A 20,434-nucleotide genomic window follows, 5' to 3' on the forward strand; every position below is an offset into this window, starting at 1 on the left:
TGCAGACAGGATCTTATCATGTATCTCTGTATACAGGGAGCTCCCCCTAGTGGTCGCTGCAGGCAGGATCTTATCATGTATCTCTATACAGGGAGCTCCCCCTAGTGGTGGCTGCAGACAGAATTTTATCATGTATCTCTGTATACAGGGAGCTCCCCCTAGTGGTGACTGCAGACAGGATCTTATCGTGTATCTCTGTATACAGGGAGCTTCCCCTAGTGGTGACTGCAGACAGGATCTTATCGTGTATCTCTGTATACAGGGAGCTCCCCCTAGTGGTGGCTGCAGACAGAATCTTACCATGTATCTCTGTATACAGGGAGCTCCCCCTAGTGGTGGCTGCAGACAGGATCTTATCATGTATCTCTGTATACAGGGAGCTCCCCCTAGTGGTGGCTGCAGACAGGATCTTATCATGTATCTCTGTATACAGGGAGCTCCCCCTAGTGGTGGCTGCAGACAGGATCTTATCATGTATCTCTGTATACAGGGAGCTCCCCCTAGTGGTGGCTGCAGACAGGATCTTATCATGTATCTCTGTATACAGGGAGCTCCCCCTAGTGGTGGCTGCAGACAGGATCTTATCATGTATCTCTGTATACAGGGAGCTCCCCCTAGTGGTCGCTGCAGGCAGGATCTTATCATGTATCTCTATACAGGGAGCTCCCCCTAGTGGTGGCTGCAGACAGAATTTTATCATGTATCTCTGTATACAGGGAGCTCCCCCTAGTGGTGACTGCAGACAGGATCTTATCGTGTATCTCTGTATACAGGGAGCTTCCCCTAGTGGTGACTGCAGACAGGATCTTATCGTGTATCTCTGTATACAGGGAGCTCCCCCTAGTGGTGGCTGCATACAGAATCTTACCATGTATCTCTGTATACAGGGAGCTCCCCCTAGTGGTGGCTGCAGATAGGATCTTATGTATCTCTGTATACAGGGAGCTCCCACTAGTGGTGTCTGCAGACAGGATCTCATCATGTATCTCTGTATTCAGGGAGCTCCCCCTAGTGGTGGCTGCAGACAGGATCGTATCATGTATCTTTGTATACAGGGAGCTCCCACTAGTGGTGTCTGCAGACAGTATCTCAACATGTATCTCTGTATACAGGGAACTTCCCCCTAGTGGTGGCTGCAGACAGGATCTTATCATGTATCTCTGTATATAGGGAGCTCCCCCTAGTGGTGTCTGCAGACAGGATCTCATCCTGTATCTCTGTATACAGGGATCTCCCACTCGTGGTGTCTGCAGACAGGTTCTCATCATAGAATCATAGTGTTGGAAGGGACCTCCTGGGCCATCTGGTCCAACCCCCTGCTCAAAGCAGGATTCGCTAAATCATCCCAGTCAGATGTCTGTCCAGCCTCTGTTTGAAGACTTCCATTGAAGGAGAACTCACCACTTCTCATGGCAGCCTGTTCCACTCATTGATCACTCTGTCAAAAAGTTTTTTCTAATATCTAATCTGTGTCTCCTCCCATTCGGTTTCATCCCATTGCTTCTAGTCTTTCCTTGTGCAAATGAGAATAAAGTTGATCCTTCTACAATGTGACAGCCCTTTAGATATTTGTAGACAGCTATTAAGTCTCCTCTCAGTCTTCTTTTGCAAACTAAACAATCCCAAATCCTGCAACCTTTCCTCATAAGACAGGGTTTGCAGACCAGTCACCATTCTGGTCGCTCTTTTCTGAACATGTATCTCTGTATATAGGGAGCTCCCACTCGTGGTGGCTGCAGACAGGATCTTATCACGTATCTCTGTATACAGGGAGCTCCCCCTAGTGCTGACTGCAGACAGGATCTTATCATGGATCTCTGTATACAGGGAGCTCCCCCTAGTGGTGGCTGCAGACAGGATCTTATCACGTATCTCTGTATACAGGGAGCTCCCCCTAGTGGTGGCTGCAGACAGGATCTTATGTTTCTCTGTATAAAGGGAGCTTCCCCCTAGTGGTGGCTGCAGACGGGATCGTATCATGTATCTCTATTGTTGGGGGTCTTTGCTCCCTATAGCATAATATAATGGGTTTATTTGTATCCAGAATACATTACAATGCTTCGCTCTCTATTTCAGGCGGCTGTGATTCCTCATCTTGGACAGTACAGGTTGGACACTCAATATGGCTACATTCATCCGAGAATGAACCCGGACACCATCCGCCAGGACAAGTAGAAGAGGACTGGATCCCCAGCACCTCCTACTGGATACAGCAATTCTAAAAGTTAATATCGCCTCAGCACATGACCGGGAAAGAGCCAAACCAGGAGCTCAATGTGCAGAACTGTGATTCGGGTGTTTGCTCCTCATCAGTGGAAAGCAAGAGGTCTGGAGTAGCTGAGTGCTAGAATTGCTACTTTCAACAGGAGGTGCTAGAGGGCCCACTGGCCGCCCTGCGCAATGATCAGGCAATTTGCATATTTAAATTCTCAGAAGAATTTTCATCAGAGGATTAATAACAGAAATACACACATCATTGTCTGCAGTGTGAGGGGCATACTTTGTACATAGTACCATGAATAAATGTTACCCTGTACCTGCAGTGTCATTATCCTGTACACGTAGTGTCAGCATCCTGTACCACGTGTCAGTGTCCCGCATCTCAGAACATGAAAAGATCAGATGAGCCTCCGGTTGCAGGCACTTTTATGGTCACAATTTCTAGTGAGGAACGCTGACAGTGTGGAGATGTGCAGTCTTTTACTGTCACAGTCTCCGGGCTGCCGTCGTCTGCTGGGTGAGGAACGCTGACAGTGTGGAGATGTGCACTGTGTCTCCGGACCGCCGTCGTCTGCTGGTTGAGGAACGCTGACAGTGTGGGATGTGCACTGTCTCAGTCCCCGGACCGCCATCGTCTGCTGGGTGAGGAACGCTGACAGTGTGGATATGTGCACTGTGTCTCGGGACCGCCGTCGTCTGCTGGGTGAGGAACGCTGACAGTGTGGGATGTGCACTGTCTCAGTCTACGGCCCGCCATCGTCTGCTGGGTGAGGAACGCTGACAGTGTGGAGATGTGCACTGTGTCTCCAACCGCCATCGCCTGCTGGGTGAGGAACGCTGACAGTGTGTAGATGTGCAGCGTCTTTTACTGTCACAGTTTCCGGCCCGCCATCGTCTGCTGGGTGAGGACGCTGACAGTGTGGAGATGTGCACTGTCTCAGTCTCTGGACCGCCATCGCCTGCTGGGTGAGGACGCTGACAGTGTGGAGATGTGCACTGTCTCTTACTGTCACAGTATCCGGGCCGCCGTCATCTGCTGGATGAGAACGCTGACAGTGTGGAGATGTGCACTGTCACAGTCTCCGGACCTCCGTCAACTGCTGGGTGAGGAACGCTGACAGTGTGGAGATGTGCACTGTCTCTTACAGTCACAGTCTCCGGACCGCCGTCAACTGCTGGGTGAGGAACGCTGACAGTGTGGAGATGTGCACTGTCTCTTACAGTCACAGTCTCCAGACCGCCATCGCCTGCTGGGTGAGGACGCTGACAGTGTGGAGATGTGCACTGTCTCTGTCACAGTCTCTGGCCCACCGTCGTCTGCTGGGTGAGGAACGCCGACAGTGTGGAGATGTGCAGCGTCTCTTACAGTCACAGTCTCTGGCCCGCCATCGTCTGCTGGGTGAGGAACGCTGACAGTGTGGAGATGTGCAGCGTCTCTTACAGTCACAGTCTCCGGGCCGCCGTCGTCTGCTGGGTGAGGAACGCTGACAGTGTGGAGATGTGCAGCGTCTTTTACTGTCACAGTCTCCGGCCCGCCGTCGTCTGCTGGGTGAGGAACGCTGACAGTGTGGAGATGTGCAGTCTCTTACTGTCACAGTCTCCGGACCGCCGTCGTCTGCTGGGTGAGGAACGCTGACCGTGTGGAGATGTGCACTGTCTCTTACTGTCACAGTCTCTGGACCGCCGTCATCTGCTGGGTGAAGAACGCTGACCGTGTGGAGATGTGCACTGTCTCTTACTGTCACAGTCTCTGGGCCGCCGTCGTCAGCTGGGTGAGGACGCTGACAGTGTGGAGATGTGCAGCGTCTTTTACTGTCACAGTCTCCGGCCCGCCGTCGTCTGCTGGGTGAGGAACGCTGACAGTGTGGAGATGTGCAGTCTCTTACTGTCACAGTCTCCGGACCGCCGTCGTCTGCTGGGTGAGGAACGCTGACCGTGTGGAGATGTGCACTGTCTCTTACTGTCACAGTCTCTGGACCGCCGTCATCTGCTGGGTGAAGAACGCTGACCGTGTGGAGATGTGCACTGTCTCTTACTGTCACAGTCTCTGGGCCGCCGTCGTCAGCTGGGTGAGGACGCTGACAGTGTGGAGATGTGCAGCGTCTCTTACAGTCACAGTCTCTGGGCAGCAGTCGTCTTCTGGGTGAGGAACGCTGACAGTGTGATGTGCAGTGTCTCTTACGGTCACAGTCTCCGGGCCACCATCGTCTGCTGGGTGAGGAACTCCGACAGTGTGGAGATGTGCAGCGTCTCTTACAGTCAGTCTCCGGGCCGCCGTCATCTTCTGGGTGAGGAACGCTGACAGTGTGGAGATGTGCAGCGTCTCTTACAGTCACAGTCTCCGGGCCGCCGTTGTCTGCTGGGTTATGAACGCTGACAGTGTGGAGATGTGCAGAGTCTCTTACGGTCATAGTCTCCGGGCCGCCGTCATCTTCTGGGTGAGGAACGCTGACAGTGTGGAGATGTGCAGCGTCTCTTACAGTCACAGTCTCCGGGCCGCCGTTGTCTGCTGGGTTATGAACGCTGACAGTGTGGAGATGTGCAGCGTCTCTTACGGTCATAGTCTCCGGGCCGCCGCCGTCGTCTTCTGGGTGAGGAACGCTGACAGTGTGATGTGCAGCGTCTCTTACGGTCACAGTCTCCGGGGACCCATCGTCTGATGGGTAAGGAACGCTGACAGTGTGGAGATGTGCAGCGTCTCTTACGGTCACAGGCTCCGGGCCGCTGTCGTCTGCTGGGTGAGGAACGCCAACAGTGTGGAGATGTGCAGCGTCTCTTACGGTCACAGTCTCCGGGCCGCCGTCGTCTGCTGGGTGAGGAACGCCGACAGTGTGGAGATGTGCAGCGTCTCTTACAGTCTCCGGGCCGCCGTCGTCTGCTGGGTGAGGAACGCTGACAGTGTGGAGATGTGCAGCGTCTCTTTCACAGTGGTGTCACGGTTGCGCAGGTGGAGCAGGCCGCTCTCCAGTGTGACGTCGCTCACCAGCACCGTGAACAGAACACCCATCTCATCGTACCTGTAAGACATCAGGACACCGTGAAGGGGCGCCCTGTCACACCTGTGATCCGGCATCTGATAATCCGGCACAAGACTCCAGGCCGGAATAAAGGAACTGTACCCATCTATTAATCCAGAATATCAGATGATGCAGACCCTAGATGCCGGATTAAGGGAATTTTGCCCCCATTATCCGTCCGTTGCACTCACTTTGTAAAGAGCTTCTCCATCGGCGTCTGCGGTGCGTCCAGGTAACCGGGCCAGACGGAGACCCCGCTCCCCCGCAGCTCTGAAGACAGCCCCTCACAGACCTGCGGGTCATCCAGAACATTACATCTGATAATCCAGACTATCAGAAAGGAACATAAAGCAGCGCCGCGCACGTACCAGCCGCAGCTCCGCCGTCGGGCCCTTCCCCAAGTCTAGCGCCACCTTCACGGGGGCCAAAGATGGGTGAATCTTCAACACCTGAGAGCAGAAGGAAAGTAAGTGACCCCCTCACATCCTGGTGTCCTGCCCCTCCCCCCAATGGCTGACAACTGCGAGCAACGTCTGCTTCTCACGGCTCCGACTCACCGTCCTGAGCGGCTCGCTCCCCTGCAGTGCGTCCGAGAGGTACGCCAGCAATCCGCGCTCCAGATCGCTGCTCAGCCACACCACATGCGGGACCACCGCCCTCCGGCCGTCCCGACCCTGGGGGAGGGGAGGAAAACGGTCACAGTCTGGTAATCCGGCACCCGGGAAGCCTGATAATCCAGAGAATGTGATCCCGCTGCAATCAATGCCAGATAAACCCATCTCCAGTAATCGGGAATATCTGCTAATCCGGCACCTGTCAGGTAATCCAGCATTAGCAGAAGCCATCTCCAGTAATCGGGAATATCTGCTAATCCGGCACCTGTCAGATAATCCAGCATTAGCAGAAGCCATCTCCAGTAATCGGGAATATCTGCTAATCCGGCACCTGTCAGATAATCCAGCATTAGCAGAAGCCATCTCCAGTAATCGGGAATTTCTGCTAATCCGGCACCTGTCAGATAATCCAGCATTAGCAGAAGCCATCTCCAGTAATCGGGAATATCTGCTAATCCGGCACCTGTCAGATAATCCAGCATTAGCAGAAGCCATCTCTTGTAATCCGGAATATCTGCTAATCCGGCATGTCTCCGGAACAGTACACACCTGCAGTATGGCACCGGCTCCGGTGTGCATCTGTGTCAGTGCGGAGTCATCCATGGATCGCAGCGTCTCCACCGGCTCCGGACCCCAGGGGAAGTGGTAGTTTATGATGGTCTTGTCTCCGTCCACGTCCTGCTGATCGCTGCTGCTGAATCCAGATGGGACCTGAGCGAACTGTGAAAAGACGGGGGGAGGTCATCACCGTGCAGACCCCACAGCCAACCCCCTCCACCACACAGAGCCGCCACTCACCCTGCGCCACCACAGCAGCCGGTGCCGCAGCCAGTAGTCATGCCACTGAGACGAGGTCTTCGCGGAGGTGAACCAGCAGAGCGATGCCACCGTCCTCTCTCCGGGCCTGAAAAGGTCACACCGTCAAGGGGTGCCAGTCACAGAGAGTGGTTGGGGGGCTACAGTCATCACAGTGAAGGAGGCGCCAGTCACAAAGTGCGACCCCGGCCGGGGGCTACAGTCACCACAGCGAGCGTGCGCCCCCTGCTGGTGAAAATGTGGTGGTCACAAAGTCACTACACTGGAGGGCGTCAGTCAAAGAGAGTGATCGGGGGGCTACAGTCATCACAGCGAGCGTGCGCCCCCTTGCTGGTGGAAACGTGGTGGTCACACGACACTATGTTCCCCTGCACCCAACACCCAGGACTGAACCCAGTTCTGACTGTGGCCTACCCAGCGAGACGGGGGTCCTGGAGATCCGAGCCGCCATGGAAGCACTTCCCCACCTCCGCGATCCCGAACGGCAGCTTCCGGTTCACCATCTCCAGACAGGAGGTGTAGTGCAAGAGGGCACCTGCAACAGAGACCATTAATAACGAGGGTCCGATACTGGGGCGGACCCCGGGACTAGTGGCACCAGCGCCATCCCTGCCCACAGGTCGCATGTGGTACTGTAGCCCGTGCTGGTTACCTTGCAGCAGGTCCTGGCGCAGACCGTGGTGATGTCCGCACCTCTCTGGAGCTGGTGGTCTGTGTGAGGGGCCCCGGAGCGGAGTGTCGATGGCCAGGACCTGCTCTCGGCTCACAGTCACCATCTTCCACCATTCGTCTATCAGGTTCTTCTTCATGTCTATGCCCAGGGGTCCGAGGCTGTGACAGCCCCCCAGGACGGAGGCGGCGGTCAGCTCCTCCCCCAGTATAAAGTGGCGGCGCTGACACAGCGCGAGGAGGACGTCACCGGTCCAATCATGGGCCGAGGCGGTGTACAGTCTGATCCCTCCGACCGACCTCAGCGCCCGGTCCGCTCTGCCCACGAGGCTAGACCGCGCCATCTTCAGCCACGTTACGCCGTGACCCATCCTGAGGAGAAGACACAGGAGAGCGTCAGAGCTGAGATCTCCCAGCATGCCCCACACAGAGCCCCCTACAGGGCGCCACATCTGACGCTACACCAGCTTACTGACGGTTTCCAAACACGAGCAGCAGAATACGGAGAGCTGGATCATACAGATAGGCAGCACCCGGTCCAGTGTGCGCTCCGAGACTCCACGGCACGGGCCAAGCACGTTCTCACTGCCGCCTCTGGCTGCCACAGCGTCCTGGAGCAAATACTGGCCACGTGGGGGGCTCCGTGTGAGGGTGTGATATGGGGCACAGAGCAGACAATGCAGCAGCGTCCTGTGTGAGGAGACTTATAACGTGACGTCATGCAATACCCTGCTCTGTATCATATATGGGCGTGACGTCACTACAGGGCAGATACAAGGTGAGAGCAGGAAACACGGAGCAGTCCCGACCTGCACGCTCCGACCAAGAGGCTTCTTTCATGTGCGCTTTCCAAAGTGCGCTCCAAGCCTCGGTTTACAGCTCATCCTGGTTCCAAGCCTCGATTCACAGTGTGTCTGCGTGTCAACCCTCGGTTTGCAGCTCATCATGCGTTCCAAGCCTCGGTTTACAGTAGCACACCTCACTACGTCACAGGCTCTGTACTCTGCTTTCCTAGAAATCACGTCACGCCGTGAAGTGCGTCACTGCCCGACAGCCCTCGGCTGACGCCCTGTGTGCGTCATTAGTTCCGCTCCTCGGGCGGTGCCGGTGTCTTCTCGCCTTCGCACCCGGCGGAAATGACTTTCTTCTTTGCACAATGTGCTTTTCTTTTATAGGTTTAATGACAAAAAGTAACCTACTCCGAATAATAAAACCGGGGGACAGCGGAACGTGCTGCTCTGTGCAGTGTGAACAGGGCTGTACCGCATGTGAGGCACGGGAGACCGGGGACAGCGGAACGTACGGCTCAGTGCAGTGTGAACAGGGCTGTACCGCATGTGAGGCGCAGAGGACGGAGGGGAGACCGGTGACAGCGGAACGTGCGGCTCAGTGCAGTGTGAACAGGGCTGTACCGCATGTGAGGCGCAGAGGACGGAGGGGAGACCGGGGACAGCGGAACGTGCTGCTCTGTGCAGTGTGAACAGGGCTGTACCGCATGTGAGGCGCAGAGGACGGAGGGGAGACCGGTGACAGCGGAACGTGCGGCTCAGTGCAGTGTGAACAGGGCTGTACCGCATGTGAGGCGCAGAGGACGGAGGGGAGACCGGGGACAGCGGAACGTACGGCTCAGTGCAGTGTGAACAGGGCTGTACCGCATGTGAGGCGCAGAGGACGGAGGGGAGACCGGAGACAGCGGAACGTGCGGCTCAGTGCAGTGTGAACAGGGCTGTACCGCATGTGAGGCGCAGAGGACGGAGGGGAGACCGGGGACAGCGGAACGTGCGGCTCAGTGCAGTGTGAACAGGGCTGTACCGCATGTGAGGCGCAGAGGACGGAGGGGAGACCGGTGACAGCGGAACGTGCGGCTCAGTGCAGTGTGAACAGGGCTGTACCGCATGTGAGGCGCAGAGGACGGAGGGGAGACCGGGGACAGCGGAACGTACGGCTCAGTGCAGTGTGAACAGGGCTGTACCGCATGTGAGGCGCAGAGGACGGAGGGGAGACCGGAGACAGCGGAACGTGCGGCTCAGTGCAGTGTGAACAGGACTGTACCGCATGTGAGGCGCAGAGGACGGAGGGGAGACCGGTGACAGCGGAACGTGCGGCTCAGTGCAGTGTGAACAGGGCTGTACCGCATGTGAGGCGCAGAGGACGGAGGGGAGACCGGGGACAGCGGAACGTGCGGCTCAGTGCAGTGTGAACAGGGCTGTACCGCATGTGAGGCGCAGAGGACGGAGGGGAGACCGGTGACAGCGGAACGTGCGGCTCAGTGCAGTGTGAACAGGGCTGTACCGCATGTGAGGCGCAGAGGACGGAGGGGAGACCGGGGACAGCGGAACGTACGGCTCAGTGCAGTGTGAACAGGGCTGTACCGCATGTGAGGCGCAGAGGACGGAGGGGAGACCGGTGACAGCGGAACGTGCGGCTCAGTGCAGTGTGAACAGGGCTGTACCGCATGTGAGGCGCAGAGGACGGAGGGGAGACCGGGGACAGCGGAACGTGCGGCTCAGTGCAGTGTGAACAGGGCTGTACCGCATGTGAGGCGCAGAGGACGGAGGGGAGACCGGTGACAGCGGAACGTGCGGCTCAGTGCAGTGTGAACAGGGCTGTACCGCATGTGAGGCGCAGAGGACGGAGGGGAGACCGGAGACAGCGGAACGTGCTGCTCTGTGCAGTGTGAACAGGGCTGTACCGCATGTGAGGCGCAGAGGACGGAGGGGAGACCGGTGACAGCGGAACGTGCGGCTCAGTGCAGTGTGAACAGGGCTGTACCGCATGTGAGGCGCAGAGGACGGAGGGGAGACCGGAGACAGCGGAACGTGCGGCTCAGTGCAGTGTGAACAGGGCTGTACCGCATGTGAGGCGCAGAGGACGGAGGGGAGACCGGGGACAGCGGAACGTGCGGCTCAGTGCAGTGTGAACAGGGCTGTACCGCATGTGAGGCGCAGAGGACGGAGGGGAGACCGGTGACAGCGGAACGTGCGGCTCAGTGCAGTGTGAACAGGGCTGTACCGCATGTGAGGCGCAGAGGACGGAGGGGAGACCGGAGACAGCGGAACGTGCTGCTCTGTGCAGTGTGAACAGGGCTGTACCGCATGTGAGGCGCAGAGGACGGAGGGGAGACCGGGGACAGCGGAACGTGCTGCTCAGTGCAGTGTGAAATGGGCTGTACCGCATGTGAGGCGCAGAGGACGGAGGGGAGACCGGGGACAGCGGAACGTGCTGCTCTGTGCAGTGTGAACAGGGCTGTACCGCATGTGAGGCGCAGAGGACGGAGGGGAGACCGGTGACAGCGGAACGTGCGGCTCAGTGCAGTGTGAACAGGGCTGTACCGCATGTGAGGCGCAGAGGACGGAGGGGAGACCGGTGACAGCGGAACGTGCGGCTCAGTGCAGTGTGAACAGGGCTGTACCGCATGTGAGGCGCAGAGGACGGAGGGGAGACCGGGGACAGCGGAACGTGCTGCTCTGTGCAGTGTGAACAGGGCTGTACCGCATGTGAGGCGCAGAGGACGGAGGGGAGACCGGAGACAGCGGAACGTGCTGCTCTGTGCAGTGTGAACAGGGCTGTACCGCATGTGAGGCGCAGAGGACGGAGGGGAGACCGGAGACAGCGGAACGTGCTGCTCTGTGCAGTGTGAACAGGGCTGCACCGCATGTGAGGCGCAGAGGACGGAGGGGAGACCGGTGACAGCGGAACGTGCGGCTCAGTGCAGTGTGAACAGGGCTGTACCGCATGTGAGGCGCAGAGGACGGAGGGGAGACCGGAGACAGCGGAACGTGCGGCTCAGTGCAGTGTGAACAGGGCTGTACCGCATGTGAGGCGCAGAGGACGGAGGGGAGACCGGGGACAGCGGAACGTGCGGCTCAGTGCAGTGTGAACAGGGCTGTACCGCATGTGAAGCGCAGAGGACGGAGGGGAGACCGGTGACAGCGGAACGTGCGGCTCAGTGCAGTGTGAACAGGGCTGTACCGCATGTGAGGCGCAGAGGACGGAGGGGAGACCGGAGACAGCGGAACGTGCTGCTCTGTGCAGTGTGAACAGGGCTGTACCGCATGTGAGGCGCAGAGGACGGAGGGGAGACCGGGGACAGCGGAACGTGCTGCTCAGTGCAGTGTGAAATGGGCTGTACCGCATGTGAGGCGCAGAGGACGGAGGGGAGACCGGGGACAGCGGAACGTGCTGCTCTGTGCAGTGTGAACAGGGCTGTACCGCATGTGAGGCGCAGAGGACGGAGGGGAGACCGGTGACAGCGGAACGTGTGGCTCAGTGCAGTGTGAACAGGGCTGTACCGCATGTGAGGCGCAGAGGACGGAGGGGAGACCGGAGACAGCGGAACGTGCGGCTCAGTGCAGTGTGAACAGGGCTGTACCGCATGTGAGGCGCAGAGGACGGAGGGGAGACCGGGGACAGCGGAACGTGCGGCTCAGTGCAGTGTGAACAGGGCTGTACCGCATGTGAGGCGCAGAGGACGGAGGGGAGACCGGGGACAGCGGAACGTGCGGCTCAGTGCAGTGTGAACAGGGCTGTACCGCATGTGAGGCGCAGAGGACGGAGGGGAGACCGGTGACAGCGGAACGTGCGGCTCAGTGCAGTGTGAACAGGGCTGTACCGCATGTGAGGCGCAGAGGACGGAGGGGAGACCGGAGACAGCGGAACGTGCTGCTCTGTGCAGTGTGAACAGGGCTGTACCGCATGTGAGGCGCAGAGGACGGAGGGGAGACCGGGGACAGCGGAACGTGCTGCTCAGTGCAGTGAAATGGGCTGTACCGCATGTGAGGCGCAGAGGACGGAGGGGAGACCGGGGACAGCGGAACGTGCTGCTCTGTGCAGTGTGAACAGGGCTGTACCGCATGTGAGGCGCAGAGGCCGGAGGGGAGACCGGGGACAGCGGAACGTGCTGCTCTGTGCAGTGTGAACAGGACTGTACCGCATGTGAGGCGCAGAGGCCGGAGGGGAGACCGGGGACAGCGGAACGTGCTGCTCTGTGCAGTGTGAAAAGGGCTGTACCGCATGTGAGGCGCAGAGGACGGAGGGGAGACCGGGGACAGCGGAACGTGCTGCTCTGTGCAGTGTGAACAGGACTGTACCGCATGTGAGGCGCAGAGGACGGAGGGGAGACCGGGGACAGCGGAACGTGATGCTCTGTGCAGTGTGAACAGGGCTGTACCGCATGTGAGGCGCAGAGGACGGAGGGGAGACCGGGGACAGCGGAACGTGCTGCTCTGTGCAGTGTGAACAGGGCTGTACCGCATGTGAGGCACAGAGGACGGAGGGGAGACTGGGGACAACGGAACGTGCTGCTCTGTGCAGTGTGAACAGGGCTGTACCGCATGTGAGGCGCAGAGGACGGAGGGGAGACCGGGGAAAGCGGAACGTGCTGCTCTGTGCAGTGTGAACAGGGCTGTACCGCATGTGAGGCGCAGAGGATGGAGGGGAGACCGGTGACAGCGGAACGTGCGGCTCAGTGCAGTGTGAACAGGGCTGTACCGCATGTGAGGCGCAGAGGACGGAGGGGAGACCGGAGACAGCGGAACGTGCTGCTCTGTGCAGTGTGAACAGGGCTGTACCGCATGTGAGGCGCAGAGGACGGAGGGGAGACCGGGGACAGCGGAACGTGCGGCTCAGTGCAGTGTGAACAGGGCTGTACCGCATGTGAGGCGCAGAGGACGGAGGGGAGACCGGTGACAGCGGAACGTGCGGCTCAGTGCAGTGTGAACAGGGCTGTACCGCATGTGAGGCGCAGAGGACGGAGGGGAGACCGGAGACAGCGGAACGTGCTGCTCTGTGCAGTGTGAACAGGGCTGTACCGCATGTGAGGCGCAGAGGACGGAGGGGAGACCGGGGACAGCGGAACGTGCTGCTCAGTGCAGTGTGAACTGGGCTGTACCGCATGTGAGGCGCAGAGGACGGAGGGGAGACCGGGGACAGCGGAACGTGCTGCTCTGTGCAGTGTGAACAGGGCTGTACCGCATGTGAGGCGCAGAGGACGGAGGGGAGACCGGGGACAGCGGAACGTGCTGCTCTGTGCAGTGTGAACAGGACTGTACCGCATGTGAGGCGCAGAGGACGGAGGGGAGACCGGGGACAGCGGAACGTGCTGCTCTGTGCAGTGTGAACAGGGCTGTACCGCATGTGAGGCGCAGAGGACGGAGGGGAGACCGGGGACAGCGGAACGTGCTGCTCTGTGCAGTGTGAACAGGACTGTACCGCATGTGAGGCGCAGAGGACGGAGGGGAGACCGGGGACAGCGGAACGTGCTGCTCTGTGCAGTGTGAACAGGGCTGTACCGCATGTGAGGCGCAGAGGACGGAGGGGAGACCGGAGACAGCGGAACGTGCGGCTCAGTGCAGTGTGAACAGGGCTGTACCGCATGTGAGGCGCAGAGGACGGAGGGGAGACCGGGGACAGCGGAACGTGCGGCTCAGTGCAGTGTGAACAGGGCTGTACCGCATGTGAGGCGCAGAGGACGGAGGGGAGACCGGGGACAGCGGAACGTGCGGCTCAGTGCAGTGTGAACAGGGCTGTACCGCATGTGAGGCGCAGAGGACGGAGGGGAGACCGGTGACAGCGGAACGTGCGGCTCAGTGCAGTGTGAACAGGGCTGTACCGCATGTGAGGCGCAGAGGACGGAGGGGAGACCGGAGACAGCGGAACGTGCTGCTCTGTGCAGTGTGAACAGGGCTGTACCGCATGTGAGGCGCAGAGGACGGAGGGGAGACCGGGGACAGCGGAACGTGCTGCTCAGTGCAGTGAAATGGGCTGTACCGCATGTGAGGCGCAGAGGACGGAGGGGAGACCGGGGACAGCGGAACGTGCTGCTCTGTGCAGTGTGAACAGGGCTGTACCGCATGTGAGGCGCAGAGGCCGGAGGGGAGACCGGGGACAGCGGAACGTGCTGCTCTGTGCAGTGTGAACAGGACTGTACCGCATGTGAGGCGCAGAGGCCGGAGGGGAGACCGGGGACAGCGGAACGTGCTGCTCTGTGCAGTGTGAAAAGGGCTGTACCGCATGTGAGGCGCAGAGGACGGAGGGGAGACCGGGGACAGCGGAACGTGCTGCTCTGTGCAGTGTGAACAGGACTGTACCGCATGTGAGGCGCAGAGGACGGAGGGGAGACCGGGGACAGCGGAACGTGATGCTCTGTGCAGTGTGAACAGGGCTGTACCGCATGTGAGGCGCAGAGGACGGAGGGGAGACCGGGGACAGCGGAACGTGCTGCTCTGTGCAGTGTGAACAGGGCTGTACCGCATGTGAGGCACAGAGGACGGAGGGGAGACTGGGGACAACGGAACGTGCTGCTCTGTGCAGTGTGAACAGGGCTGTACCGCATGTGAGGCGCAGAGGACGGAGGGGAGACCGGGGAAAGCGGAACGTGCTGCTCTGTGCAGTGTGAACAGGGCTGTACCGCATGTGAGGCGCAGAGGATGGAGGGGAGACCGGTGACAGCGGAACGTGCGGCTCAGTGCAGTGTGAACAGGGCTGTACCGCATGTGAGGCGCAGAGGACGGAGGGGAGACCGGAGACAGCGGAACGTGCTGCTCTGTGCAGTGTGAACAGGGCTGTACCGCATGTGAGGCGCAGAGGACGGAGGGGAGACCGGGGACAGCGGAACGTGCGGCTCAGTGCAGTGTGAACAGGGCTGTACCGCATGTGAGGCGCAGAGGACGGAGGGGAGACCGGTGACAGCGGAACGTGCGGCTCAGTGCAGTGTGAACAGGGCTGTACCGCATGTGAGGCGCAGAGGACGGAGGGGAGACCGGAGACAGCGGAACGTGCTGCTCTGTGCAGTGTGAACAGGGCTGTACCGCATGTGAGGCGCAGAGGACGGAGGGGAGACCGGGGACAGCGGAACGTGCTGCTCAGTGCAGTGTGAACTGGGCTGTACCGCATGTGAGGCGCAGAGGACGGAGGGGAGACCGGGGACAGCGGAACGTGCTGCTCTGTGCAGTGTGAACAGGGCTGTACCGCATGTGAGGCGCAGAGGACGGAGGGGAGACCGGGGACAGCGGAACGTGCTGCTCTGTGCAGTGTGAACAGGACTGTACCGCATGTGAGGCGCAGAGGACGGAGGGGAGACCGGGGACAGCGGAACGTGCTGCTCTGTGCAGTGTGAACAGGGCTGTACCGCATGTGAGGCGCAGAGGACGGAGGGGAGACCGGGGACAGCGGAACGTGCTGCTCTGTGCAGTGTGAACAGGACTGTACCGCATGTGAGGCGCAGAGGACGGAGGGGAGACCGGGGACAGCGGAACGTGCTGCTCTGTGCAGTGTGAACAGGGCTGTACCGCATGTGAGGCGCAGAGGACGGAGGGGAGACCGGGGACAGCGGAACGTGCTGCTCAGTGCAGTGTGAACTGGGCTGTACCGCATGTGAGGCGCAGAGGACGGAGGGGAGACCGGGGACAGCGGAACGTGCTGCTCTGTGCAGTGTGAACAGGGCTGTACCGCATGTGAGGCGCAGAGGACGGAGGGGAGACCGGGGACAGCGGAACGTGCTGCTCTGTGCAGTGTGAACAGGACTGTACCGCATGTGAGGCGCAGAGGACGGAGGGGAGACCGGGGACAGCGGAACGTGCTGCTCTGTGCAGTGTGAACAGGGCTGTACCGCATGTGAGGCGCAGAGGACGGAGGGGAGACCGGGGACAGCGGAACGTGCTGCTCTGTGCAGTGTGAACAGGACTGTACCGCATGTGAGGCGCAGAGGACGGAGGGGAGACCGGGGACAGCGGAACGTGATGCTCTGTGCAGTGTGAACAGGGCTGTACCGCATGTGAGGCGCAGAGGACGGAGGGGAGACCGGGGACAGCGGAACGTGCGGCTCAGTGCAGTGTGAACAGGAGTGTACCGCATGTGAGGCGCAGAGGACGGAGGGGAGACCGGGGACAGCGGAACGTGCTGCTCTGTGCAGTGTGAACTGGGCTGTACCGCATGTGAGGTGCAGAGGACGGAGGGGAGACCGGGGACAGCGGAACGTGCTGCTCAGTGCAGTGTGAACTGGGCTGTACCGCATGTGAGGCGCAGAGGACGGAGGGGAGACCGGGGACAGCGGAACGTGCTGCTCTGTGCAGTGTGAACAGGGCTGTACCGCATGTGAGGCGCAGAGGACGGAGGGGAGACCGGGGACAGCGGAACGTGCTGCTCTGTGCAGTGTGAACAGGACTGTACCGCATGTGAGGCGCAGAGGACGGAGGGGAGACCGGGGACAGCGGAACGTGCGGCTCAGTGCAGTGTGAACAGGGCTGTACCGCATGTGAGGAGCAGAGGACGGAGGAGAGACCGGGGACAGCGGAACGTGCGGCTCAGTGCAGTGTGAACAGGGCTGTACCGCATGTGAGGCGCAGAGGCCGGAGGGGAGACCGGGGACAGCGGAACGTGCGGCTAAGTGCAGTGTGAACAGGGCTGTACCGCATGTGAGGCGCAGAGGACGGAGGGGAGACCGGGGACAGCGGAACGTGCTGCTCTGTGCAGTGTGAACAGGGCTGTACCGCATGTGAGGCGCAGAGGACGGAGGGGAGACCGGGGACAGCGGAACGTGCTGCTCTGTGCAGTGTGAACAGGACTGTACCGCATGTGAGGCGCAGAGGACGGAGGGGAGACCGGGGACAGCGGAACGTGCGGCTCAGTGCAGTGTGAACAGGGCTGTACCGCATGTGAGGAGCAGAGGACGGAGGAGAGACCGGGGACAGCGGAACGTGCGGCTCAGTGCAGTGTGAACAGGGCTGTACTGCATGTGAGGCGCAGAGGCCGGAGGGGAGACCGGGGACAGCGGAACGTGCGGCTAAGTGCAGTGTGAACAGGGCTGTACCGCATGTGAGGCGCAGAGGCCGGAGGGGAGACCGGGGACAGCGGAACGTGCGGCTCAGTGCAGTGTGAAGAGGGCTGTACCGCATGTGAGGCGCAGAGGCCGGAGGGGAGACCGGGGACAGCGGAACGTGCTGCTCAGTGCAGTGTGAACAGGGCTGTACCGCATGTGAGGCGCAGAGGCCGGAGGGGAGACCGGGGACAGCGGAACGTGCTGCTCAGTGCAGTGTGAACAGGGCTGTACCGCATGTGAGGAGCAGAGGACGGAGGGGAGACCGGGGACAGCGGAACGTGCGGCTCAGTGCAGTGTGAACAGGGCTGTACCGCATGTGAGGCGCAGAGGCCGGAGGGGAGACCGGGGACAGCGGAACGTGCGGCTCAGTGCAGTGTGAACAGGGCTGTACCGCATGTGAGGCGCAGAGGCCGGAGGGGAGACCGGGGACAACGGAACGTGCTGCTCTGTGCAGTGTGAACAGGGCTATACCGCATGTGAGGCGCGGAGGCCAGAGGGGAGACCGGGGACAGAGGAACGTGCTGCTCAGTGCAGTGTGAACAGGGCTGTACCGCATGTGAGGCGCAGAGGCCGGAGGGGAGACCGGGGACAGAGGAACGTGCTGCTCAGTGCAGTGTGAACAGGGCTGTACCGCATGTGAGGCGCAGAGGCCGGAGGGGAGACCGGGGACAGCGGAACGTGCTGCTCAGTGCAGTGTGAACAGGGCTGTACCGCATGTGAGGAGCAGAGGCCGGAGGGGAGACCGGGGACAGCGGAACGTGCTGCTCTGTGCAGTGGAACAGTGCTGTACCGCATGTGAGGCGCAGAGGCCGGAGGGGAGACCGGGGACAGCGGAACGTGCTGCTCAGTGCAGTGTGAACAGGAGTGTACCGCATGTGAGGCGCAGAGGACGGAGGGGAGACCGGGGACAGCGGAACGTGCTGCTCTGTGCAGTGTGAACAGGGCTGTAGCGCATGTGAGGCGCAGAGGCCGGAGGGCAGACCGGGGACAGCGGAACGTGCGGCTCAGTGCAGTGTGAAGAGGGCTGTACCGCATGTGAGGCACAGAGGCCGGAGGGGAGACCGGGGACAGCGGAACGTGCGGCTCAGTGCAGTGTGAACAGGGCTGTACCGAATGTGAGGCGCAGAGGCCGGAGGGGAGACCGGGGACAGCGGAACGTGCTGCTCAGTGCAGTGTGAACAGGGCTGTACCGCATGTGAGGAGCAGAGGACGGTGGGGAGACCGGGGACAGCGGAACGTGCGGCTCAGTGCAGTGTGAACAGGGCTGTACCGCATGTGAGGCGCAGAGGCCGGAGGGGAGACCGGGGACAGCGGAACGTGCGGCTCAGTGCAGTGTGAACAGGGCTGTACCGCATGTGAGTCGCAGAGGCCGGAGGGGAGACCAGGGACAGCGGAACGTGCTGCTCAGTGCAGTGTGAACAGGAGTGTACCGCATGTGAGGCGCAGAGGACGGAGGGGAGACCGGGGACAGCGGAACGTGCGGCTCAGTGCAGTGTGAACAGGGCTGTACCGCATGTGAGGCGCAGAGGACGGAGGGGAGATCGGGGACAGCGGAACGTGCGGCTCAGTGCAGTGTGAACAGGGCTGTACCGCATGTGAGGAGCAGAGGACGGAGGAGAGACCGGGGACAGCGGAACGTGAGGCTCAGTGCAGTGTGAACAGGGCTGTACCGCATGTGAGGCGCAGAGGCCGGAGGGGACAGCGGAACGTGCGGCTAAGTGCAGTGTGAACAGGGCTGTACCGCATGTGAGGCGCAGAGGCCGGAGGGGAGACCGGGGACAGCGGAACGTGCGGCTCAGTGCAGTGTGAACAGGGCTGTACCGCATGTGAGGCGCAGAGGCCGGAGGGGAGACCGGGGACAGCGGAACGTGCTGCTCAGTGCAGTGTGAACAGGGCTGTACCGCATGTGAGGCGCAGAGGCCGGAGGGGAGACCGGGGACAGCGGAACGTGCTGCTCAGTGCAGTGTGAACAGGGCTGTACCGCATGTGAGGCGCAGAGGCCGGAGGGGAGACCGGGGACAGCGGAACGTGCTGATCAGTGCAGTGTGAACAGGGCTGTACCGCATGTGAGGCGCAGAGGCCGGAGGGGAGACCGGGGACAGCGGAACGTGCTGCTCAGTGCAGTGTGAACAGGGCTGTACCGCATGTGAGGCGCAGAGGCCGGAGGGGAGACCGGGGACAGCGGAACGTGCTGCTCAGTGCAGTGTGAACAGGGCTGTACCGCATGTGAGGCGCAGAGGCCGGAGGGGAGACCGGGGACAGCGGAACGTGCTGCTCTGTGCAGTGTGAACAGGGCTGTACCGCATGTGAGGCGCAGAGGACGGAGGGGAGACCAGGGACAGCACAACGTGCTGCTCAGTGCAGTGTGAACAGGGCTGTACCGCATGTGAGTCGCAGAGGCTGGAGGGGAGACTGGGGACAGAGGAACATGCTGCTCAGTGCAGTGTGAACAGGGCTGTACCGCATGTGAGTCGCAGAGGACGGAGGGGAGACCGGGGACAGCGGAACGTGCGGCTCAGTGCAGTGTGAACAGGAGTGTACCGCATGTGAGGCGCAGAGGATGGAGGGGAGATCGGGGACAGCGGAACGTGCTGCTCAGTGCAGTGTGAACAGGGCTGTACCGCATGTGAGGCACAGAGGCCGGAGGGGAGACCGGGGACAGCGGAACGTGCTGCTCAGTGCAGTGTGAACAGGGCTGTACCGCATGTGAGGCGCAGAGGCCGGAGGGGAGACCGGGGACAGCGGAACGTGCTGCTCTGTGCAGTGTTAACAGGGCTGTACCGCATGTGAGGCGCAGAGGACGGAGGGGAGACCAGGGACAGCAGAACGTGCTGCTCAGTGCAGTGTGAACAGGGCTGTACCGCATGTGAGTCGCAGAGGACGGAGGGGAGACCGGGGACAGCGGAACGTGCGGCTCAGTGCAGTGTGAACAGGAGTGTACCGCATGTGAGGCGCAGAGGATGGAGGGGAGATCGGGGACAGCGGAACGTGCTGCTCAGTGCAGTGTGAACAGGGCTGTACCGCATGTGAGGCACAGAGGCCGGAGGGGAGACCGGGGACAGCGGAACGTGCTGCTCAGTGCAGTGTGAACAGGGCTGTACCGCATGTGAGGCGCAGAGGCCGGAGGGGAGACCGGGGACAGCGGAACGTGCGGCTCAGTGCAGTGTGCACAGGGCTGTACCGCATGTGAGGCGCAGAGGCCGGAGGGGAGACCGGGGACAACGGAACGTGCTGCTCTGTGCAGTGTTAACAGGGCTATACCGCATGTGAGGCGCGGAGGC

General features: G+C 60.8%; 2 protein-coding genes across 6 annotated transcripts in view; one reads left to right on the top strand and one right to left on the bottom strand.

Annotated features, from left to right (window-relative positions):
- Nucleotides 1-2,536, top strand: part of LOC141094071 (allergin-1-like) — an 87,659-nt gene extending 85,123 nt beyond the window's left edge. For both annotated transcript variants that reach the window (XM_073579784.1, XM_073579785.1), the window contains one exon: nucleotides 2,077-2,536. The gene's annotated coding sequence lies outside the window, so the exon portion shown is untranslated. The remainder of the gene's footprint in view (nucleotides 1-2,076) is intronic.
- Nucleotides 2,537-4,082: 1,546 nt separating this feature from the next.
- POLG2 (DNA polymerase gamma 2, accessory subunit) lies at nucleotides 4,083-8,462 on the bottom strand. Of its 4 annotated transcripts, none has more exons than XM_073579782.1 (9): nucleotides 8,146-8,462; nucleotides 7,320-7,708; nucleotides 7,082-7,202; nucleotides 6,650-6,755; nucleotides 6,401-6,571; nucleotides 5,795-5,911; nucleotides 5,606-5,686; nucleotides 5,429-5,529; nucleotides 4,083-5,237 (listed from the first exon to the last, which is right to left on the bottom strand). In XM_073579782.1, exons 2-9 carry the CDS (start codon nucleotides 7,705-7,707, stop codon nucleotides 5,072-5,074), a joined length of 1,251 nt encoding a protein of 416 aa, XP_073435883.1. In that variant the 5' UTR covers nucleotide 7,708; nucleotides 8,146-8,462; the 3' UTR covers nucleotides 4,083-5,071. The 4 variants fall into 4 exon arrangements, with proteins under 4 accessions (XP_073435883.1, XP_073435884.1, XP_073435882.1 ...); XM_073579783.1 differs by having other exon boundaries at nucleotides 8,065-8,462; XM_073579781.1 differs by having other exon boundaries at nucleotides 7,813-8,462.
- Nucleotides 8,463-20,434: the final 11,972 nt, after the last annotated feature.

Source organism: Dendrobates tinctorius, unplaced genomic scaffold, assembly GCF_039654945.1.
Source record: "Dendrobates tinctorius isolate UK_male_01 unplaced genomic scaffold, ASM3965494v1 ptg000063l, whole genome shotgun sequence".
Taxonomy (NCBI): domain Eukaryota; kingdom Metazoa; phylum Chordata; class Amphibia; order Anura; family Dendrobatidae; genus Dendrobates; species Dendrobates tinctorius.